Genomic DNA, 17,128 nt, shown 5'->3' with positions numbered 1-17,128 from the left:
TTATTTATGCCATTTTGCTGCCAATATTTTATAAAAGGGCTTGAATGTTCATTCAATGCAATATAATAATAAAATAAAACTGTCAACTGTCCTAACAGCATTCCATGCTGTGCTAGCAGATGTGCTTGAGCAACTTACTTGAAAAATAGATGGGGTGCCACACTGTTATTCAAAGCATTGACAGTACGAGGTAAATGAAAAATCAAATAAAATTGGCCAAACTGTCTTTCTACATTGTGCTGGAATGCAGCGCAGCTAATGTTTTTATTGTGGTCGACTAACCTTTATTTGTTACAAACCATGCGTGTCGTGCCATACGCACAGATGTTGCATTTTTTGGCAAGTTGCCAATGTTTATCTTGCGGGTGGCATCATTCTTTCACTACAAAGACTTCATTCTTGGTAAAAGTGATGATTTGAACACATTAGACTAATCAATCTTGTCATTTTAGCTTGACTTAAGGTTGCCTTTAGTGTTCCTTTAACAAAAATTTCACAATAGCTTGGGTGTTGAGACTCACCGTAACATCAGTCTACATGTTCAGACTCCGACATACTCAGCTCGTGCCTCGCCGCAGGTATGGCGGCTGAAAAGGAACAACAAAGTGGTAGTCAGGTTGAATTCCTGCGCTTCCTGTAGTTTTCGCAGCGAAAAGTGCACTGTCTGTGTGATACAAGTACATCCTCCAGTCAACGTTTATTCAGTGCCATTGTAATGTTGGGCGAACAAATATCTTAAACTAGAATGTCACTGCTTTGCATGACATATGCGTTTAAACTGCAACCTTGTCAAAATGATTGATTATGTGGTTCTCCATACCTGCCAACTCTCCCAAATTTGTTGTAATGATTATGAATTTGGGCTTGTCTTATGATTTTACAAATGTAGGGTCAAGTACTATGAAAAATCTATACTGTTTGTAAAAGTGTTTTAACAGTGTTGAGGGATGGGGCGAGCATGACTCCAGAAAAAAGATTGCGATGGTGCCTGAACCACTTCACTGTTCTGTGCGAATGCAAGGCACTAAACAAGAGGGCTGCTTACTTCGAGCAATTTTATTCAGACTACTTCCTAAACTGAAAAAAGTCATTGCGATTTAAAAACGCAGCGTTGCTTCGAAACCACTGCTGTGCTGAGCTGGCTGCTCTCTTTGTGCCGTGTTTAAACGCATATTATCGTAAATGATGCGGGTGTGTATCCCACAAGATGCGTGTTGCTCCCTTGCCCTTACCTTCCTCCCTTTGTGTGCGACTGTTCTATGAATTTTAATTTTCACAGGTTGGCAGGTACTGTTCTTGTCGCAAAGTGTGCTTTGTGCCAGAGAGAGAGAGAGAGAGAGAGAAAGAAAGAGAGTCATAAGGGGAAGGCAGGGAGGCTAACCAGGCTGAGTGTGGTAGGCTATTATGCACTGGAGAAGGGGGGAAAGGGGATAGCCCTGGGAAACTGCTTGCAGCATAGGGGGAAAATGTGCTGTCTGAAAAATGTAATAGCTGAGAAATGTTCCAGACACTTGTTTATAAATTCACCAATCTTTCTAAGAATGCTATTTTAATGAATTTGTGCATTAGATTAAGAAAGAAGGTGCATTTGTGCATAGAAACTATACCTATATGGTACCTTGTCGTCTACTGTAAATCTAAGAATGATACCTTAACTTACATTTCCTTTTACTGAATTCGCACATCACCTTAAGAAAAGAGAATGTGCGATCAGTGCTGGAAAACAATGATACTTCTGCAATACATAATTGTCTATAATTGAGTCACGGAAAATAAGAGGAGGGGAAAAGCATTACAAGTTTCTACAACTCTGTGATAAATAATATTACTGCAAAGAGAAAATTTCAACTTTGGAACGATTGAAACACACACGAAAGCTCAACATTAACCCTGTAGCAGTTAGCGGTATTTTCACAACACTGAACCATTCTGATTTGTTTAGGCAAGCCTATCGCGAAACTGCTAAAATAATGTTTCGGTGCAACCGCTCTTGGCGTGCCAATGACAGATGTGGCGAGTCAATGCGCATGCGACTTTCTTGCAGTCAAAGACATTCGTATACCTACGCCAGAACAGGTAGTTGATTTTTTCTCCAATAATGTACACGCCAAATATGGCTGCCGAGCAACAGCCGATGAAGAACGGCAGCAGGGCTGGGGACATGTACTCGAGAACTGGATACACCCAGAGGTCATGCACCATTCCGAGGTACACGATCCTGCAAAGAGTAATTACCCAAAAAGTTTTGTAATGTGAGCTAACAGAATGTGCCCACGCCTTTTAAGTTATGCATAAATGCACACGCCAACAAAGAATAGCTGCAAGCTCCTTTCTAGGGCATCACTGGTGTCGTTGGCTTCACAACTATTTAAGTAGCCTAAATGCGAGGTATGCACCGCACATCTCGCAATTGCAGCCAATAAAATGCAAAACATTGGCTAAGCAAAATAAGCCACACTTTGGTGCACTATCTTGAATGCAACTGAAGCTGCAAGACTGTTGTCAACTTAAACCCGCTAAGCTCTCCCCAAGAAGTCCACCGGAATCTCTTTATACAAGACCATTTCCAGAAGTTATACCTTTCGGGCTGCTGCAGGAAGGAATCGAGCCTTAACTTTTGGACCAGCGGCACAATGTGCAAAATTTGTTTGTTGCATTTTGAGACCCTTTGGAAGTAGTTGCTCACTTAGCTGCGGTAGCTGCAGCCTGGGTGATACAGTTGCATTTTCTGGGGAAGCAGCGCTTGAAATGCAAAATTACGATGCCTGAAATGGGCCTGCAGAGAGCATTACGCATGCGAATGTGGTCTCTTCGGAGAGTTACCGTGCCAAGCCATTAAAAGCCAACCGGCAGGAATGAAAACTGGCTAACGTGATGTTAACTTCCTGGTCAGAGCCATTTTGAAAGTGGCTTGTGAAAAGAAAGAAGTACAAGTGCGTAACTCGGGAAGCTTCATGTCCCAAATCTACCTTTGGATTATGAGGGATGCCACACTGGAACACCATATGTCAATCTAAATCGCCATAAGAGTTTTGTGATGTGTGGTCAAATCTCGGCACCTGAGTGCCTTTGCATTTTCATTATAATGTATCTGTGATTGCCAGGAACAGAACGCTCCAATCTCGGGTTGAGTGCGACGGCACTACTGCATTTGATAGAAAGCACCTTCAGGTTTGTTCAACATTACAAGAGTAGTCTTAGGTTAAAAAAAAAAAAGAAAATGAAGTGATTAGTTTGTTCCCTTGCAGCACACAGTTTCCTAAAAGATGTGTCTTGAGTGGTTTTTTGGTGTGCACTATCCAGTGTATGTAGCAACTCGAGCACAGTGAAGGGAGCACAGTGCCTTCAAAGTGAAAATGTCGCACTCGACAAAACCAAATCACAAAAGTCTAACAATGAAAGTGCGCAAAAGAGCTGGAATCAATACAACCCTTTCCTTAAAGAAAATAACGATAAGTGTTATTCAAGGACAAGAATGTTTCCACAGATAAGAGAATGAAGACATGCCCACTAAAATATAAAAGCCGAATTTTCAGCTGTGTGCTTTCTTTTACACAGAAATATTGAGGGCTTTATAATGAGCAACTATGTAAGCCTTAAGTCTACTAAATGAATGCTATTTTACGGCTAACATGCAGAAGGTGACAAAATGATTAAAATTATGGAGCCTAGATGGAGGACAAGCAGGAGATGTGAAATCTTGTGGATCAAAAGTAGCAACAATCAGTAACGTGATTTACAGTTAATGATTGGTGTGGCCCGTTACATTAGCAGTGCTTTTGGCATATTGCAGCCCTTATCATTTGACAGTTTGGAACAATGGCAGTGTCTCAGTGAAACCTGGCCGATGAACAAACCCTAAAAAAGGCTGCAACACCAAGAATGATCACGAGGTGATGTGATCAATGCCATTCGCATTATTGGCTACTGCACTCTTGCCTATTTCACCTGAGAATGATGGGCAGGGCATGTGAACCTTATTGGATACAAAACGAAGAAGGAACAGCATCTGAAGTAATTGTGCAAGCGAAGTATATCGCAAGCAGTGAGAGCGAGTGCAAAGTTGTCTAACATGCCCTCCTTTGCATGAAGCGTCCCAAGCGGTGAAAACGCATCCACTGCTCACAACCAAGCACATTGCTGGACGTCGGCATGAGGCTTCTCACGGCTGTCCACGACCACTGCAAGGTGAGGCACAGAGCAGCTTGCGATCGGACGCTGCGCCATCAGTAATGCCTGAGAAGGCTGATGCAAGAGTTCGAGTCGTGGCTTTCAGTACATACACAACTTCAAGTTCAAACACAAAACATCTGATGTGTCGTGCTGTGGTTATGTTCACAGTGTTTTCAAAAAAGCTTGTTTTGTGGTGGTGTGATGTGTCTTGAAGTAAAGAAGTTATAAACATTTTGAGTGGTCTTATAGTAAACGCACATTGTTTACCAGGTGATAATAAGAGCATTCTTGCTGTTTGCATGGTAACTTCTGTGAGCGTTCAAGTGTGCTTTCAGCTCTGATGCTAAACAAAGATAGCACCATGAAAGAAGTGAAGCGCCGCAACTTTGAAAATACCCGTGTTAACACAAGCCTTTTATTTAAGTTAAACATGGTGGCATTATATTAGCTAATTACTCATGAGACATCAAGTGTGCATGCGAACTGTAAAATATCAGTGTCTCATATTGAGGCACCATAGCAGATATAAACTAATACAGCTGTAACAAAAATAACAACTTACAATATGACCAGTGGTTCCTTTAGTAATAGCAGTTATTTGGTTATATTACAGGCTGGAAATGCAAAAACAGCCAAGACTGATGAAGGTACAGCCCACCAAGAAGAAGCCGAAGCCCAGCCAGAGGGAGCCAGTCAAACAACTGTTGGCGATCTAGACAACGATCATGCCTCCAATCTTCACACCCTGGACAAATCAGATCCTGGAAAGTCTGACAGCCTGGATGACTCTGAAGAGGACAAAACAGCAGAGGCCAAACATGACAATGTAGATGACTCCCAACATAAAATGGAGTGCAACACGTTCGCTGATGATCTGAACCCGACCTTCTTGTTCGAGGAAGTCCCACTGGAAAGCATTCCCCTTCCAGAGGGGCCATACATTCCACCCGAAACAAAGCAATGTGTCTCACTGGAACACCAAGCAAGTGTGTCGGTCCCAGACACCCAACCACAAGATGAGACAGCCAAGAAGTCAAGAAATTGGGATGTTCCACCAGAGCAATGGCTCTCCCAGAAAGCTGTCTCAGATGACAAGGACTCCATTTCTGAATCATCCATTAAGCCAACAGCGAAATGTCTAATCGAAACTGAGCTAAAATCAGTGAAGCTTGATGAACAAGAGTTCGCTCCCAAGGTGAAGAGCCAAGAAGTGACTCCAAGTAAACAAAAGCTTTCTAACAAGATAAAAGAACCACCACAACCTGAGCCGTCTCAACAAAGCAATTTGCCTACATCCAAAAAATCAGAGTTGGATTGTCAAAAAAGAGCAGCTAGAAAGAGTGAATCAAAACATAAAGAGAAGGCTCCTGTAATTAACAAAGAGGAGCAGCATTCTTTGCAAGAAGTGCAGCTGGAAGTAGACAAGGTGTCCGAGCCAATACAGCCACCAGAGCCAACTAATATCAGAGCAAAGCTTAGAAAGCTAAGGCGGGAGAGTCTAATGTCAGTGCTTAATTTTGAACCTTTAGAAATTACCCCTAAAACTGCCCCGATCCAGTCTTTTGAAATGAAACAAGATGGCGCGTCCCTGTGCAAGCAGGCATGGAGCAGAATTTCTGCACTGCAAAAAGAGTCTGCGTACTTCTCTGCCGAGAACAAGAAAGTTTTGCCAGAATCATCTAAACCAGTTCGAAACAACAAAGAAGACAGCAGTGGTAAAACGGAGCTTTGCAGGTCTCAATCGCCATCAAAGACACAAAATCCCAGCGTTCAAACAAAGGGCGAGCCATCATACTCCTCTTCAGAGAAGTCCTCATCTGAGAAGAAGAAAGTGTCGCCAGAAGCATCTAAACCTGTTCAATACAGCAAGGAAGACAGCACCAGTAAAACAGAAATTCCCAGCATTCAAAAGGAGGGCAAGCCATCTTCCTTCTCTTCCGAGGAGAAGAAAGTTTTGCCAGAACCAGCTAAACCAGTCCAAAACAACAAGGAAGACAGCAACAGTAAAACAGAACTTCACAGGCCTCAAACACTGTCAAAGACACAATATCCCAGTGTTCAGATAGAGGGCAAGGCATCATATTTCTCTTTCGAGAAGAAGAAAGTGTTGCCAGAGCCATCTAAACCAGTCCAAAACAACAAGGAAGGCAGCACAGATGAAACAGAGCTTCACAGCTCTCAATCGCCCTCAAAGACAAAAGATCCCAGCATTCAGACGAAGGGCAAGCCATCGTACTCGTCTTCGGAGAAGAAGAATGTTTCACCAGAACCATCCAAACCAGTTCAAAACAATAAGAAAGACAGCAGCTGTAAAACAAAGCTTCACAGCTCTCAGTTACCATCAAAGACAAAAGATCCTAGCCTTCAGACGAAGGGCACTCTATTATGCTCCTCTTCTGAGAAGAAGAAGGTGTCGCCGGAACCATCTAAACCAGTTCAAAACAATGAGAAAGACAACACAGGTAAAACGGAGCTTCGCAGCTCTCAATTACCATCAAAGACAAAAGATCCCAGCATTAAGACGAAGGGCAAGCCATCGTACTCCTCTTCCGAGAAGAAGATAGTGCTGCCAGAATCATCTAAACCAGTTCAAAACAACAAGGACGACAGCACTGGTAAAACAGAGCTTCAAAGATCTCAGTCACCATCAAAGACACAAAATCCCAGTATTCAAATGAAGGGCAAGTCATCACACTCCTCTTCAGAGAAGTCCTCATCGGAGAAGAAGAAAGTGTCGCCAGAACCATCTAAACCAGTTCAATACAACAAGGAAGATAGCACCAGTAAAACAGAAATTCCCACCATTCGGGAGGAGGGCAAGCCACCTTACTTGTCTTCCGAGAAGAAGAAAATTTTGCCAAAACCGGCTAGACCAGTTCAAAACAACAAGGAAGACAGCAGCAGTAAAACAGAACTTCACAGGTCTCAAACACCATCAAAGACACAAAGTCCCAGCGTTCAGATGGAGGGAAAGCCATCATACTCCTCTTCCCAGAAAAAGAATGTGTTGCCAGATCCATCTAAACCAGTTCAAAACAACAAGGAAGACAGCAGCAGTAAAACAGAACTTTACAGGTCTCAAACACCATCAAAGGCAAAAGATCCCAGCCTTCAGACAGAGGGCAGGCCACCATACTTCTCTTCCGAGAAGAAGAAATTGTTGCCAGAACCATTTAAACCAGTTCAAAACAGAAAGGAAGACAGCACAGGTAATACGGAGCTTCACAGCTCTCAACCACCATCAAAGACAAAAGATCCCAGCCTTCAGAAGGAAGGCAAGCCCAGTTCTGTAGATTCTGTGGATAATGTCCAGCAGCCAACAACAGCAGGATACAGCGGCACCACGGCCAGCCAGCGCAAATCTGATCGATTCTTGCGCCGACAGATTCAAGGAAACATTGCTCAGCTCATGCCTGGATATTTAACATTTGGCAACATGATTGTGAACCCCGCACCGCCGGTACATCCCCCAGTAAGAGACCAAGCTAATAAAACTTCGGCGAAGCTAAGTGGTCCACCATCTGGAAAATGTGACCAGAATGTCATCAGCAGCCTTGAGCGTGGGCCTACAACACAACCAGCGAGTTTTACAGTGGAGGAATCCAGGCCAATGCAGAACCAGGCGACACAGAATTCAGTTACACCAAGAGAAGCGAATAAATGTGCTGACACTGACTCCGAACGGTCGCATGGAAATGCCCAATCTGCAAGCACTACAGTAGAGTGGGTGGCGACTAATGTTGAGCTGTCGGCAAAGCGTGAAACGAGAGATGACAACAAAACTAGACAAAGTGAGCCTGGTGGTCTTCCAGTAAAATCACGGGGACAAAGTGACTCACATGAGCATAAGGAGCACACTGCTGTGCTGCCTGAATATATTGAGCAGTCCACAGAAGGCCAGCAAACTGCACTGTTGCCACGTTCAAAAAGCACACCGTGCAAGCAAACTCAGGACAGCACTTCCACTCAGTCTGAGGACCTTGCTGCACGTATATCAAAGCATGTCCCGGCGATAGGCATCACAACCGCTAGAGGTTCTCACACTGCATTATCTCCAAAGAATGAGATGCTATCCCACCAAGCTGAACCTGAAAATCCTTTGCCTCAGCTACAGGAACAGATAAGCAAAGCAGGATCCTCAACGAAACCCACAGAAAACGCTGCAGCGACACGGACGTCTGAACTACAGGACGAGGACAATGCCTGTCGGCAGGCACAGATCACCGTAGTGGAAGCCGGACAAGATAAACTTGCCATTAATCCCAAGGAGCAGGCAACAGCCTCACTAACAGAAAGCATAGCTCCGAGAATGGTTGTGGCACAGTATGCAACTAGCACACTGGATAACAGCAATGAAGACATAACTGGTAAAAGTGAAGTGAACGTTGAGCACGTGCATCTTGGGCCAGATGTTAGCCACAAGCCCAGTGATGTGCCTGTAAGCTTAGCATTAACAGAATCTACACAATCCTCCACAGTTCAAGAAGTGGATAGTGCTGTGCGTAAGCATGGCAACTTGTCAACAGAGGATGTGACACCTGTGCATGAACTAACAATGCTACTTTCAGCGGACAGTCCAACAGTAGCAAACCAAAAGGTGCAAGAGCCCCAGCAAGCATCTACAAAACAACTATCTTCAGAGCCTGAATGCTTCGCATTAGAAGAGCTGTTGTCAGCACCAACCACACACAAACAAGGACCAGAACATTCCTCTCACTGTGAACAAGGGATGCAGCTTGGTCTTGAGCCTAAGCCTCTAAGTGAACCTCAGAAGCCTGAAACAATTATATCCACTTCTGGCTTGGCTGCTAGAGCTGTACGAGAGGGCACTTTACCTCAACAGGACAGCAGTGCAACCATGAGTACCGAGCACATTTCTCCATCTTTAAAACCAACCACTGTGATGCTGTCAACATCGTACCCCTCACCTGCGGGCTGCACTACTGAAATGAAAGCGCTGTTACCCAAGACTGATGACAAGAACGCAGCCCAGGAGCTACGACTAAATCATCCTTGTACTGAAACAAGTGGAAAGCCTATGGTTCATGTGGTTGAAAATTCTAATCGCCTATCAGACAACAGCGAAGCAAAGTCAATGGATGATGGGCCACCTTTGGAACAGAGCCAGAAAAGCACTCAACATGACCTGCAGACCATGCAGATGTCTCACGAGCCTGCTGGGAAGGCCAGTGGGTTCACCCTGCTCAGTGCAGCTGTCACCCATAATCAGAATGAAAAACTAGCAGCCAGTGTGCCTGAGCACTCTTTGCCTAGTCTCCCAACTGAAAGCTTAGAGACCAAACCAGTATTATACGAACTGCTTCCAGGAGATAATGGAGCAAGTACTTGTGAAATTCTTGAAAACCGGTCTGAGTGGGAACCAGTTCTTACTAAATATGACAACACCACATCTTCAAAAGACAATAAGAATGAAAGTGTGTCGTCATATTTGAATGCGGAAGAGTCAAGTGCTCAACAGGGAGAGTTGGAGAGTGAATATATTGAAGAAACAAGTGATCTGGTAGACAAGTTCATGCAACCTGCATCTGACATTACAGGTGACCAGCCACAAAGACAGGCCATGGCTATAGACCATGAAAACTTATCTAAGGACCTGTCAATGAAAGACAGAGAAGATAAAGAAACATCGATGTCCTTTAGTCAGTTGCAAAGATTCAGTGAGATGATTGATGTGACCAGTAATTTGCAGCGTTCTCATAATACCACCACTGACACTGCTGCCACCATACAGTATCAGTTTGAAAAAGACATTGGCACTGATGAAGTTTGTTCAATTACAGCTACCGAACCATCACAAGGTGTGCAGACTGAAAACACATCATTACTTTCCAAGAATGAAAACGTGACCATCGAGCAAACGGTATCTGTGAGCAGCCACACAGCTAAGCAATTCGCAGATGGTTCACGCAAGTCTCCACATCTTGTGTGTGGGACAAACCAACTTGAAATGACAGCCAATGATGGCGAACGGGACCTCAATGTGAGACCATCATCAGAAAACGCTGGAGACGAGAGCAAAATCCTGAGTAAGGAACACGCAAGCACTAAGCGGACAGAAAATGAGAGCCTTCTGACACAAGAACGTGAAAATCGCACCTTTAAAGCTGAAGCAGCCAAAAGTGATGAGATCACTGCAAGCGGTGATTATGAAGACACGAAATTGTCACCTGAGCACTCCGCAGATCAGCATGCTCTGTTCATTCTTGACGAAGCGAGAGTGTGTGCTGAGCAAGGAGAACTGGATAATGCCACTGTACTAGAACAGAGTGATGACTCCACCCGTAATCGTGTGCTAGAAGTCAAAATGGACATACTTCACGAGGGTGTCACTCACATTGTGCAAGACCTCACTATGACACCAGTATTAGAAGGCACGAATCAAACCGTATCATTACTTTCAAACCAAGAGACAACAACTGTGAGTCACACAGACTTGAGCCACCCGACAGAAGATCGCAGAAGGGACTCTGGCAGTGAATTTGCATCCGAGGATGAAATAAAGGACCTCCAAAGTGCTACTGCTGATGATGGTGAGCAAGATTATACGGCGACACCAGCATCAAAAGATGATGAATATGTGAGTGCAACAAACCAGAAGTGGGCAAGTCATGGGCAGGAAGTTGCAGACATCTCTCCCATAGAGGCATTGACAAGCAGTTCCACCGACGAACCTGTATTTGTGGGCAGAATCGTCAATCTTAAAGAGGGCGCAGCTTGCGCTGAGCAAGACCATTCTGCAATATCAACATCAAGTCATGTGGAAGCTGAATCTATGCTGATACTCCCAACAGAGGAAAAAACGAGTACAGAGCTGACGAACTTAAGGAGTACTCCTCTGCTGGAGGGTAGAGAGAAAGATACACCTGCTGATGTACCTCCACTTGAAGATAGAGGTGAACAGCATCACAAGAGCAATGCTGTAACCGAGCACAATATCCTGGCAACTCTGTCAGCAAGAGACAAATCTGGAAACGCATATGTGCCCTTCACTGGGCAGGAGGCGCACCTGAACTTGCCCATTACTCAAAGAAATGCACCTATTAGTGAGAAACTATGTGAGCTTGAAATGAGCGCACCCGCAGTGCAAGCTTTTGCTAGTAATCTGAGAGATGTGTCTCGGCCTACATCAGTTCAAACCAATAGCGGGGACAATGCCGGCCGACAGTTGCATGAAGTGCGCAGGGCTGTCGCAGAGTGTGAAACAGAGCCTGCATCATCTTTTGTGGGTGAGAACATTCTCAATCTGGCAAAACAGGCCAATGCTCGGCCAGGTCATGACCAGTTGCAACGTGATGCCCCACAACACGAAACAAATGCCACAGCGCCACCTGTGCCAAACTGGGCCCTGCACGTTGAGGAATCGGCTGGAAAACTACCCATTGGTTCGGCAGAAGTTGATGAAAGTGAAATTCTAGTCATTGCAGTAGCTGAAGAGAGCCTCAGTGAGGAATCAAGGGATAGAACAGATAGCTGCCAGCAACATGACCATGTAAATGAGAACATTCCTAGACCAACTCAACATTCCACACCATCATTTACAAACCAATCAAAGGATGGTAAAATGGCTTCTGCAGGCGTTATGAGCTCACCATGTGAGCCAGATATTGAAGGTAATGCAAATCAGCAACAAAACACCATAATTCAACCTGAGCAGCCTGGTGTTTCTCCGAGGTGTGATGCCAGTGCAGAATTGACACTGTTTGCCTCATCGTTGGAGAAATGTGTTAGCACTTCCGGTGCTGAAGCAGCTATTGTGCTAAGCACACAGGCAGGGCTGGAGGATATTGAAGTGGCTTCGGTCATTGAAGTCTCAGCTGAGGAAATTATACTTTCAGCAGACGTTTCACCAACGCACAGCTGCCAGCTGACCGAGTCAAGCCGGAAAGTGTCTGTAGCACGCACAAATGAACAAAGTTCCCAATTAGTTAGCACTTCTGAGGGCAGAGGCAAGTCTATAGCCTTTGCAGATGGCCACCCTGCCTTACTGTCTTCTGATCAACGTCCTGCAGAGTTCCTTATAATAGGTTCGTGCAATGAGGAACTCTCAGTTATTCCTCTGGCTGAGCAGGAGGTGAGAGACCATGCTGCTGAAGAAACAGGCAATGTGGCAGGTGGAATGCCCCGATATGGTGCTCTTTTATCCCCAGAAGCTACTCTAAATGAGCTATTGTGTGAGGAGGAAATAGAGCCAGCTCCTCCCACCATCACAGATGGCTCCTCACATTTGCAACATTCACAAGAAATAAGAGCAGAAGCGGCCTCAAAACTGACAACACCCTCAGAAACTCGATTGGCAGGTGTGGATCTGGAAAGCCAATTGCTTCCTTTACCTACACTACCTCAGACCCCACTCACAAACCCCTCAGTTGTCCGTGATGGAAGGCTGCAGCCACATCCCGAACCACTGTCTACCACCTCAAGTTGCAGCCACTATGGAAGCACCCAGGAATTGCTAGAGCCGCCTGCAGAAGACTCGGCTCTGCAACCAAGACACGTTAATGCAATTTCAATACATGGGAATGCTCCGAGTATGCATATAACAGTATCGGTACCTCCAAGCCAGGCTGGTAATGAAGAGGCTAGTTTGGACATTCCTAGCATGGAGGAGTCTGTGGATGTAGCAGTATCGTTACCTTCAAGCCAGACTGGTAATGAAGAGGCAAGTTTGGACATTCCTAGCACGGAGGTGTCTGTGGAGGTAGCAGTATCGTTACCTTCAAGCCAGGCTGGTAATGAAGAGGCTAGCTTGGACATTCCTAGCATGGAGGAGACCGTGGATGTAGCAGTATCGTTACCTCCAAGCCAGACTGGTAATGAAGAGGCAAGTTTGGACATTCCTAGCATGGAGGTGTCCCTGGACGTAGTACCGTTACCTTCAAGCCAGGCTGGTAATGAAGATGCTAGTTTCGACATTCCTAGCACGGAGGAGTCCGTGGACGTAGCAGTATCGTTACCTTCAAGCCAGGCTGGTAATGAAGAGGCTAATTTGGACATTCCTAGCACGGAGGAGTCCGTGGACGTAGCATTATCGTTACCTTCAAGCCAGGCTGGTAATGAAGAGGCTAGCTTACACATTCCTAGCATGGAGGAGTCTGTGGATGTAGCAGTATCGTTACCTTCAAGCCAGACTGGTAATGAAGAGGCAAGTTTGGACATTCCTAGCACGGAGGTGTCCGTGGACGTAGCAGTACCGTTACCTTCAAGCAAGGCTGGTAATGAAGATGCTAGTTTCGACATTCCTAGCACGGAGGAGTCCGTGGACGTAGCATTATCGTTACCTTCAAGCCAGGCTGGTAATGAAGAGGCTGATTTGGACATTCCTAGCACGGAGGAGTCTGTGGACGTAGTATCATTACCTTCAAGCCAGGCTGGTAATGAAGAGGCTAGCTTGGACATTCCTAGCATGAAGGAGTCTGTAGATGTAGCAGTATCGTTACCTTCAAGCCAGACTGGTAATGAAGAGGCAAGTTGGGACATTCTTGGCACGGAGGAGTCCATTCACATAGCAGTATTGCTACCTCCAAGCCAGGCTGGTAATGAAGCTAGTTTGGGCATTCTTAGCATGGAGGAGTCCCGGGATGTAGGAGTATCGCTACTTCCAAGCCAGGCTGGTAATGAGGAGGCTAGTCTGGACATTCACAGCATGCGAGCGCCCATCCATGCGACAAAGTCACTGCCATCTGCAGTCACGGAAAGCACACGACAGGAGGAAGCTGAGAAACAGCTGGTAGAGTTGACAGAGCAGATGGAAACCACAAGGGGAGATACACTCGCGGGTGAAGAGGTGAAAAATGAAGAGCCAGCCCAAAATATAATGCCGCTAAGAAAACGACCGGCTATGCGTCAGCTGCCAGGAAATTTTGCAGAAGAATGCACACTCCTGAATGAGCAATCTCCATCGTCTCTCAGCTCTCACATAGAAACATTACCTGAGGAACATAAGCCAAAAAAGGCTGCCACAAAACCCAAACGCAGAGGCAGGACGTCACTAGCACGCTCACAAGGAGAGAGTGATGAAGCAGAAACGCTACCAGTGAGAAGGTCCACTAGAAACAAAAAGCCACCAGAACGTTTCTGTTTTTAGGATGGTGCTTTTGATTTTATCAAGCCACAAACAAGGTGACAATGATCACTACATGGAATGCTAAGATTGAAACACAATGCACATAGTCATACTCATACCTTTTCAGAATCGGTCATTCATTTCACTAAAAATACCAGTACTCATGTCATAATATCCCCTTCAGGCGCCAATTAATTCTCTTTGTTGAATCTTTCGGTTGAACATTTATTTCATTATCAGTATAATTAAAGACAAGCAGACCTGGAACAGATTTACAATCCTGGAGTTTTCAAGTTTTCTTGCGTCCACAAATATGGACTCTGCACCTGAACTTTCAAAGATACTTGAGGTGCAGGAATTTGAATTGTAATTTGAATTGGGTTTGGAGTACAGCAATCTCCTTAAGCAATTTTCGTAGTGCAGACTACTACTGTCAAAAACAACGAAACAAGAGAACCTTCCTACACAACAACATAGCTAGTATTGCAGCAAACATGCAGATGTCTATTTTGTAGCTGCTTTCAGTAACTCACTTGGCGCAGTTTACAGTGTAGGTACAATCAGAAGTACTTTGGGATGTATTTGGCACATTTGAAATATCATTGTTTTAATAAAACAGACTGGTGGGCTAGTTGGTATAGCATGTTAATAGTTCGCTGTGTGCCTTCTTTAGTGTTGTGCGTTTCTTTGCGCTAAAAACTATTAACATCATTACTTTCATTAGTTCTTTTGATTTTAAAGGGGTATATACTCTTAAAGACATTACAAGAAGTTTTAGTCATGTTCATGGCTGTTACTTTATTTCTGTTGACACTATTTCACTACTTCAGGTGCTATGGAAATGATGGCCCTAATTATTTTTCACAATGTACAGGGATCTCATTGCGTTGCCGCATTCTCACACATGCATAACAGGTGCCTGCACCATGTACTTGACCACCGTGTAACCATCTTTCATGTAGCAGCTTAGCTGGCACGAACCTATAACCTAAACGACAGACCAGCGCATGTAGCCAGATTTCAAAACATAAATTGGGAACTACGAGGTGGCCCATTTCCTAACGCTTTAAAAAGTTTATCAGTTTGTGATCTATACTCACTAGCTTTATATGTCATGTGAGTGTGTTTTAAGGCCACCATGAGATGTTGCCTTAAATGACAAGAACTGTTCACAGCCCAAGCTGCGCTAGGTGTTGCTAGTGGAAGTCCACAGACAAGAGAGATTACGATGATAATCTTCAGCTGCTGCAGCTATAATAATGGTGATGACGATGCTGGCACTATGTGATTTCCTTAGTTGATGCGGCACCTTCTGAAGCAACTTTTCGCAAGACCAATGCTACAGACTGCCATAGTGTTGAGAATGCCTCCCCAAGCACTTCATCAGGTGGTCTTTTCAAAACCTTGCCACTTGCGCATCTTGTCCTGGACCAGCTATACCCATTCCCTGAAGCTTTCATTTGAGCTGACTCTAATAAAACTAATTCTGTTGAACCTGAAAGTTTACTAGCCTGGTAAATACTTCTTTTAGTGCCTTATGCACAGCATGAAACACCTGTGCTTGGGCAGCATGTATGCAAGTTCATTACAAGATAGCTGTAAAGGATATGATACCCTATTTGAAGGTAAGCCAATACTTTTTTTTAACAAAATATAGGTGACAAATGTAGGCTTGTAATTGATAGATGCGGCTCAAGGATTCTATGAGCGAGTTGCTAGCGTTGATGTTGCCTAAACGTTGACCGACAAAGTGTGCATGCTAAACTTCACTAATAATACTATCACACCAGTCTGCTAAACACTGGTAATGAACAGGATAGTGGGAACGCAGAAAAACATCCCAGTTTAACTGACATTGCAACTTGCTTGAAAGCAGTTCAACGCAATTGAAGATGGCAATGTGCATGAGGACGTCACAATCTGACACTGATGCAGATGATGAGTGAACTTCTGATGCACTGTGATACAGGTAAAAATGTGCAACACTTCTGTTGATATCTTGGACAGCTTACATTTGGGGAAACATTTCTGGTTTGAGGCCAGCAAACTCGAGTAAATACGGTGACACACCTATTTGAATGCAAGTTCACTAACACATTTTAAAATTTATCATGACCAATGCTGCTGCCATGACCCAGTGTCCTCCTCCATAACTCTTAAAGCAGGCAAGCACGCTGCCATTGATTAAGAGCAATTCCTTTTGCTGTTATGCCCAGTCAATACCGACTAATGATTATCTATAGGTATAGACTGGGCATTGCAAATATTAGTAGTCTTTTTTTGCATGTGCTTGTACCTTCAGCATAAATTGAAACAGTATCGGGAAATAACTGATCAAAATGCCTGCTATGTGGCACTACATGGAAGTGTGACATGTAATTGCTCGGTAGCCGGTTTCTGAGCATGAAGTAGCAACAAGTGTGCATCTTCGGTGGAATCTGAATTAGGCTACTGTTAGACATGCAGGTTAACCTAGAAACAGAACAAAGCATTGGAATGGTTGAGGAATTGTTGCGTTTGTATTTGCGCTGATGTAATACATGCAAGAACACGGGTGCATGCTGTGAAAGCTGGTAGGGTGAGGAGCTTCTAAAAAAAATGCCTGGTGTCAATTTCCTGGTCAACTGGATGGAAAAATGGAGATGGAGTGCAGTATGCAGATGGTCCAAGTTTATCACTACGGTGCTGGTAGTAAAAAGCCAATCATTACAACAGTAATTTGGGCTGGTAGCTAAAGGTTTGCAATAATGACTCGCAAGCCAAAAGGTGAAGATGCAAAGAAAAGGACGGACAGTTTGCAACAACTTGTGGTGTACCTCTGCTGCCCATCTATATGGTGTATTGATCATGACAATGACATTAGCACATTCT

General features: G+C 44.5%; 2 protein-coding genes across 6 annotated transcripts in view; one reads left to right on the top strand and one right to left on the bottom strand.

Annotated features, from left to right (window-relative positions):
* Window positions 1-15,776, top strand: part of LOC142585335 (uncharacterized) — a 69,499-nt gene extending 53,723 nt beyond the window's left edge. For all 3 annotated transcript variants that reach the window (XM_075696024.1, XM_075696025.1, XM_075696026.1), the window contains one exon: window positions 4,787-15,776. In XM_075696024.1, coding sequence (XP_075552139.1) covers window positions 4,787-14,278 — 9,492 coding nt within the window. In that variant the 3' untranslated portion in view covers window positions 14,279-15,776. The remainder of the gene's footprint in view (window positions 1-4,786) is intronic.
* Window positions 1-17,128, bottom strand: part of LOC142585337 (androgen-induced gene 1 protein-like) — a 32,523-nt gene that overhangs the window by 2,004 nt on the left and 13,391 nt on the right. For 2 of the 3 annotated variants that reach the window (XM_075696033.1, XM_075696034.1), the window contains exons 6-7: window positions 2,067-2,218; window positions 522-587 (exon numbers count right to left, since the gene is read on the bottom strand). In XM_075696033.1, the coding sequence (XP_075552148.1) occupies window positions 529-587; window positions 2,067-2,218 (211 nt within the window). In that variant the 3' untranslated portion in view covers window positions 522-528. Of the gene's footprint in view, window positions 1-521; window positions 588-2,062; window positions 2,219-17,128 lie in introns of all 3 variants that reach the window. The other variant, XM_075696035.1, reaches the window with a different exon arrangement.

Source organism: Dermacentor variabilis, chromosome 6, assembly GCF_050947875.1.
Source record: "Dermacentor variabilis isolate Ectoservices chromosome 6, ASM5094787v1, whole genome shotgun sequence".
Classification (NCBI taxonomy): Eukaryota; Metazoa; Arthropoda; class Arachnida; order Ixodida; family Ixodidae; genus Dermacentor; species Dermacentor variabilis.
The sequence above is the reverse complement of the archived record's forward strand: the minus strand, read 5'-3'. Positions and strand labels throughout refer to the sequence as shown.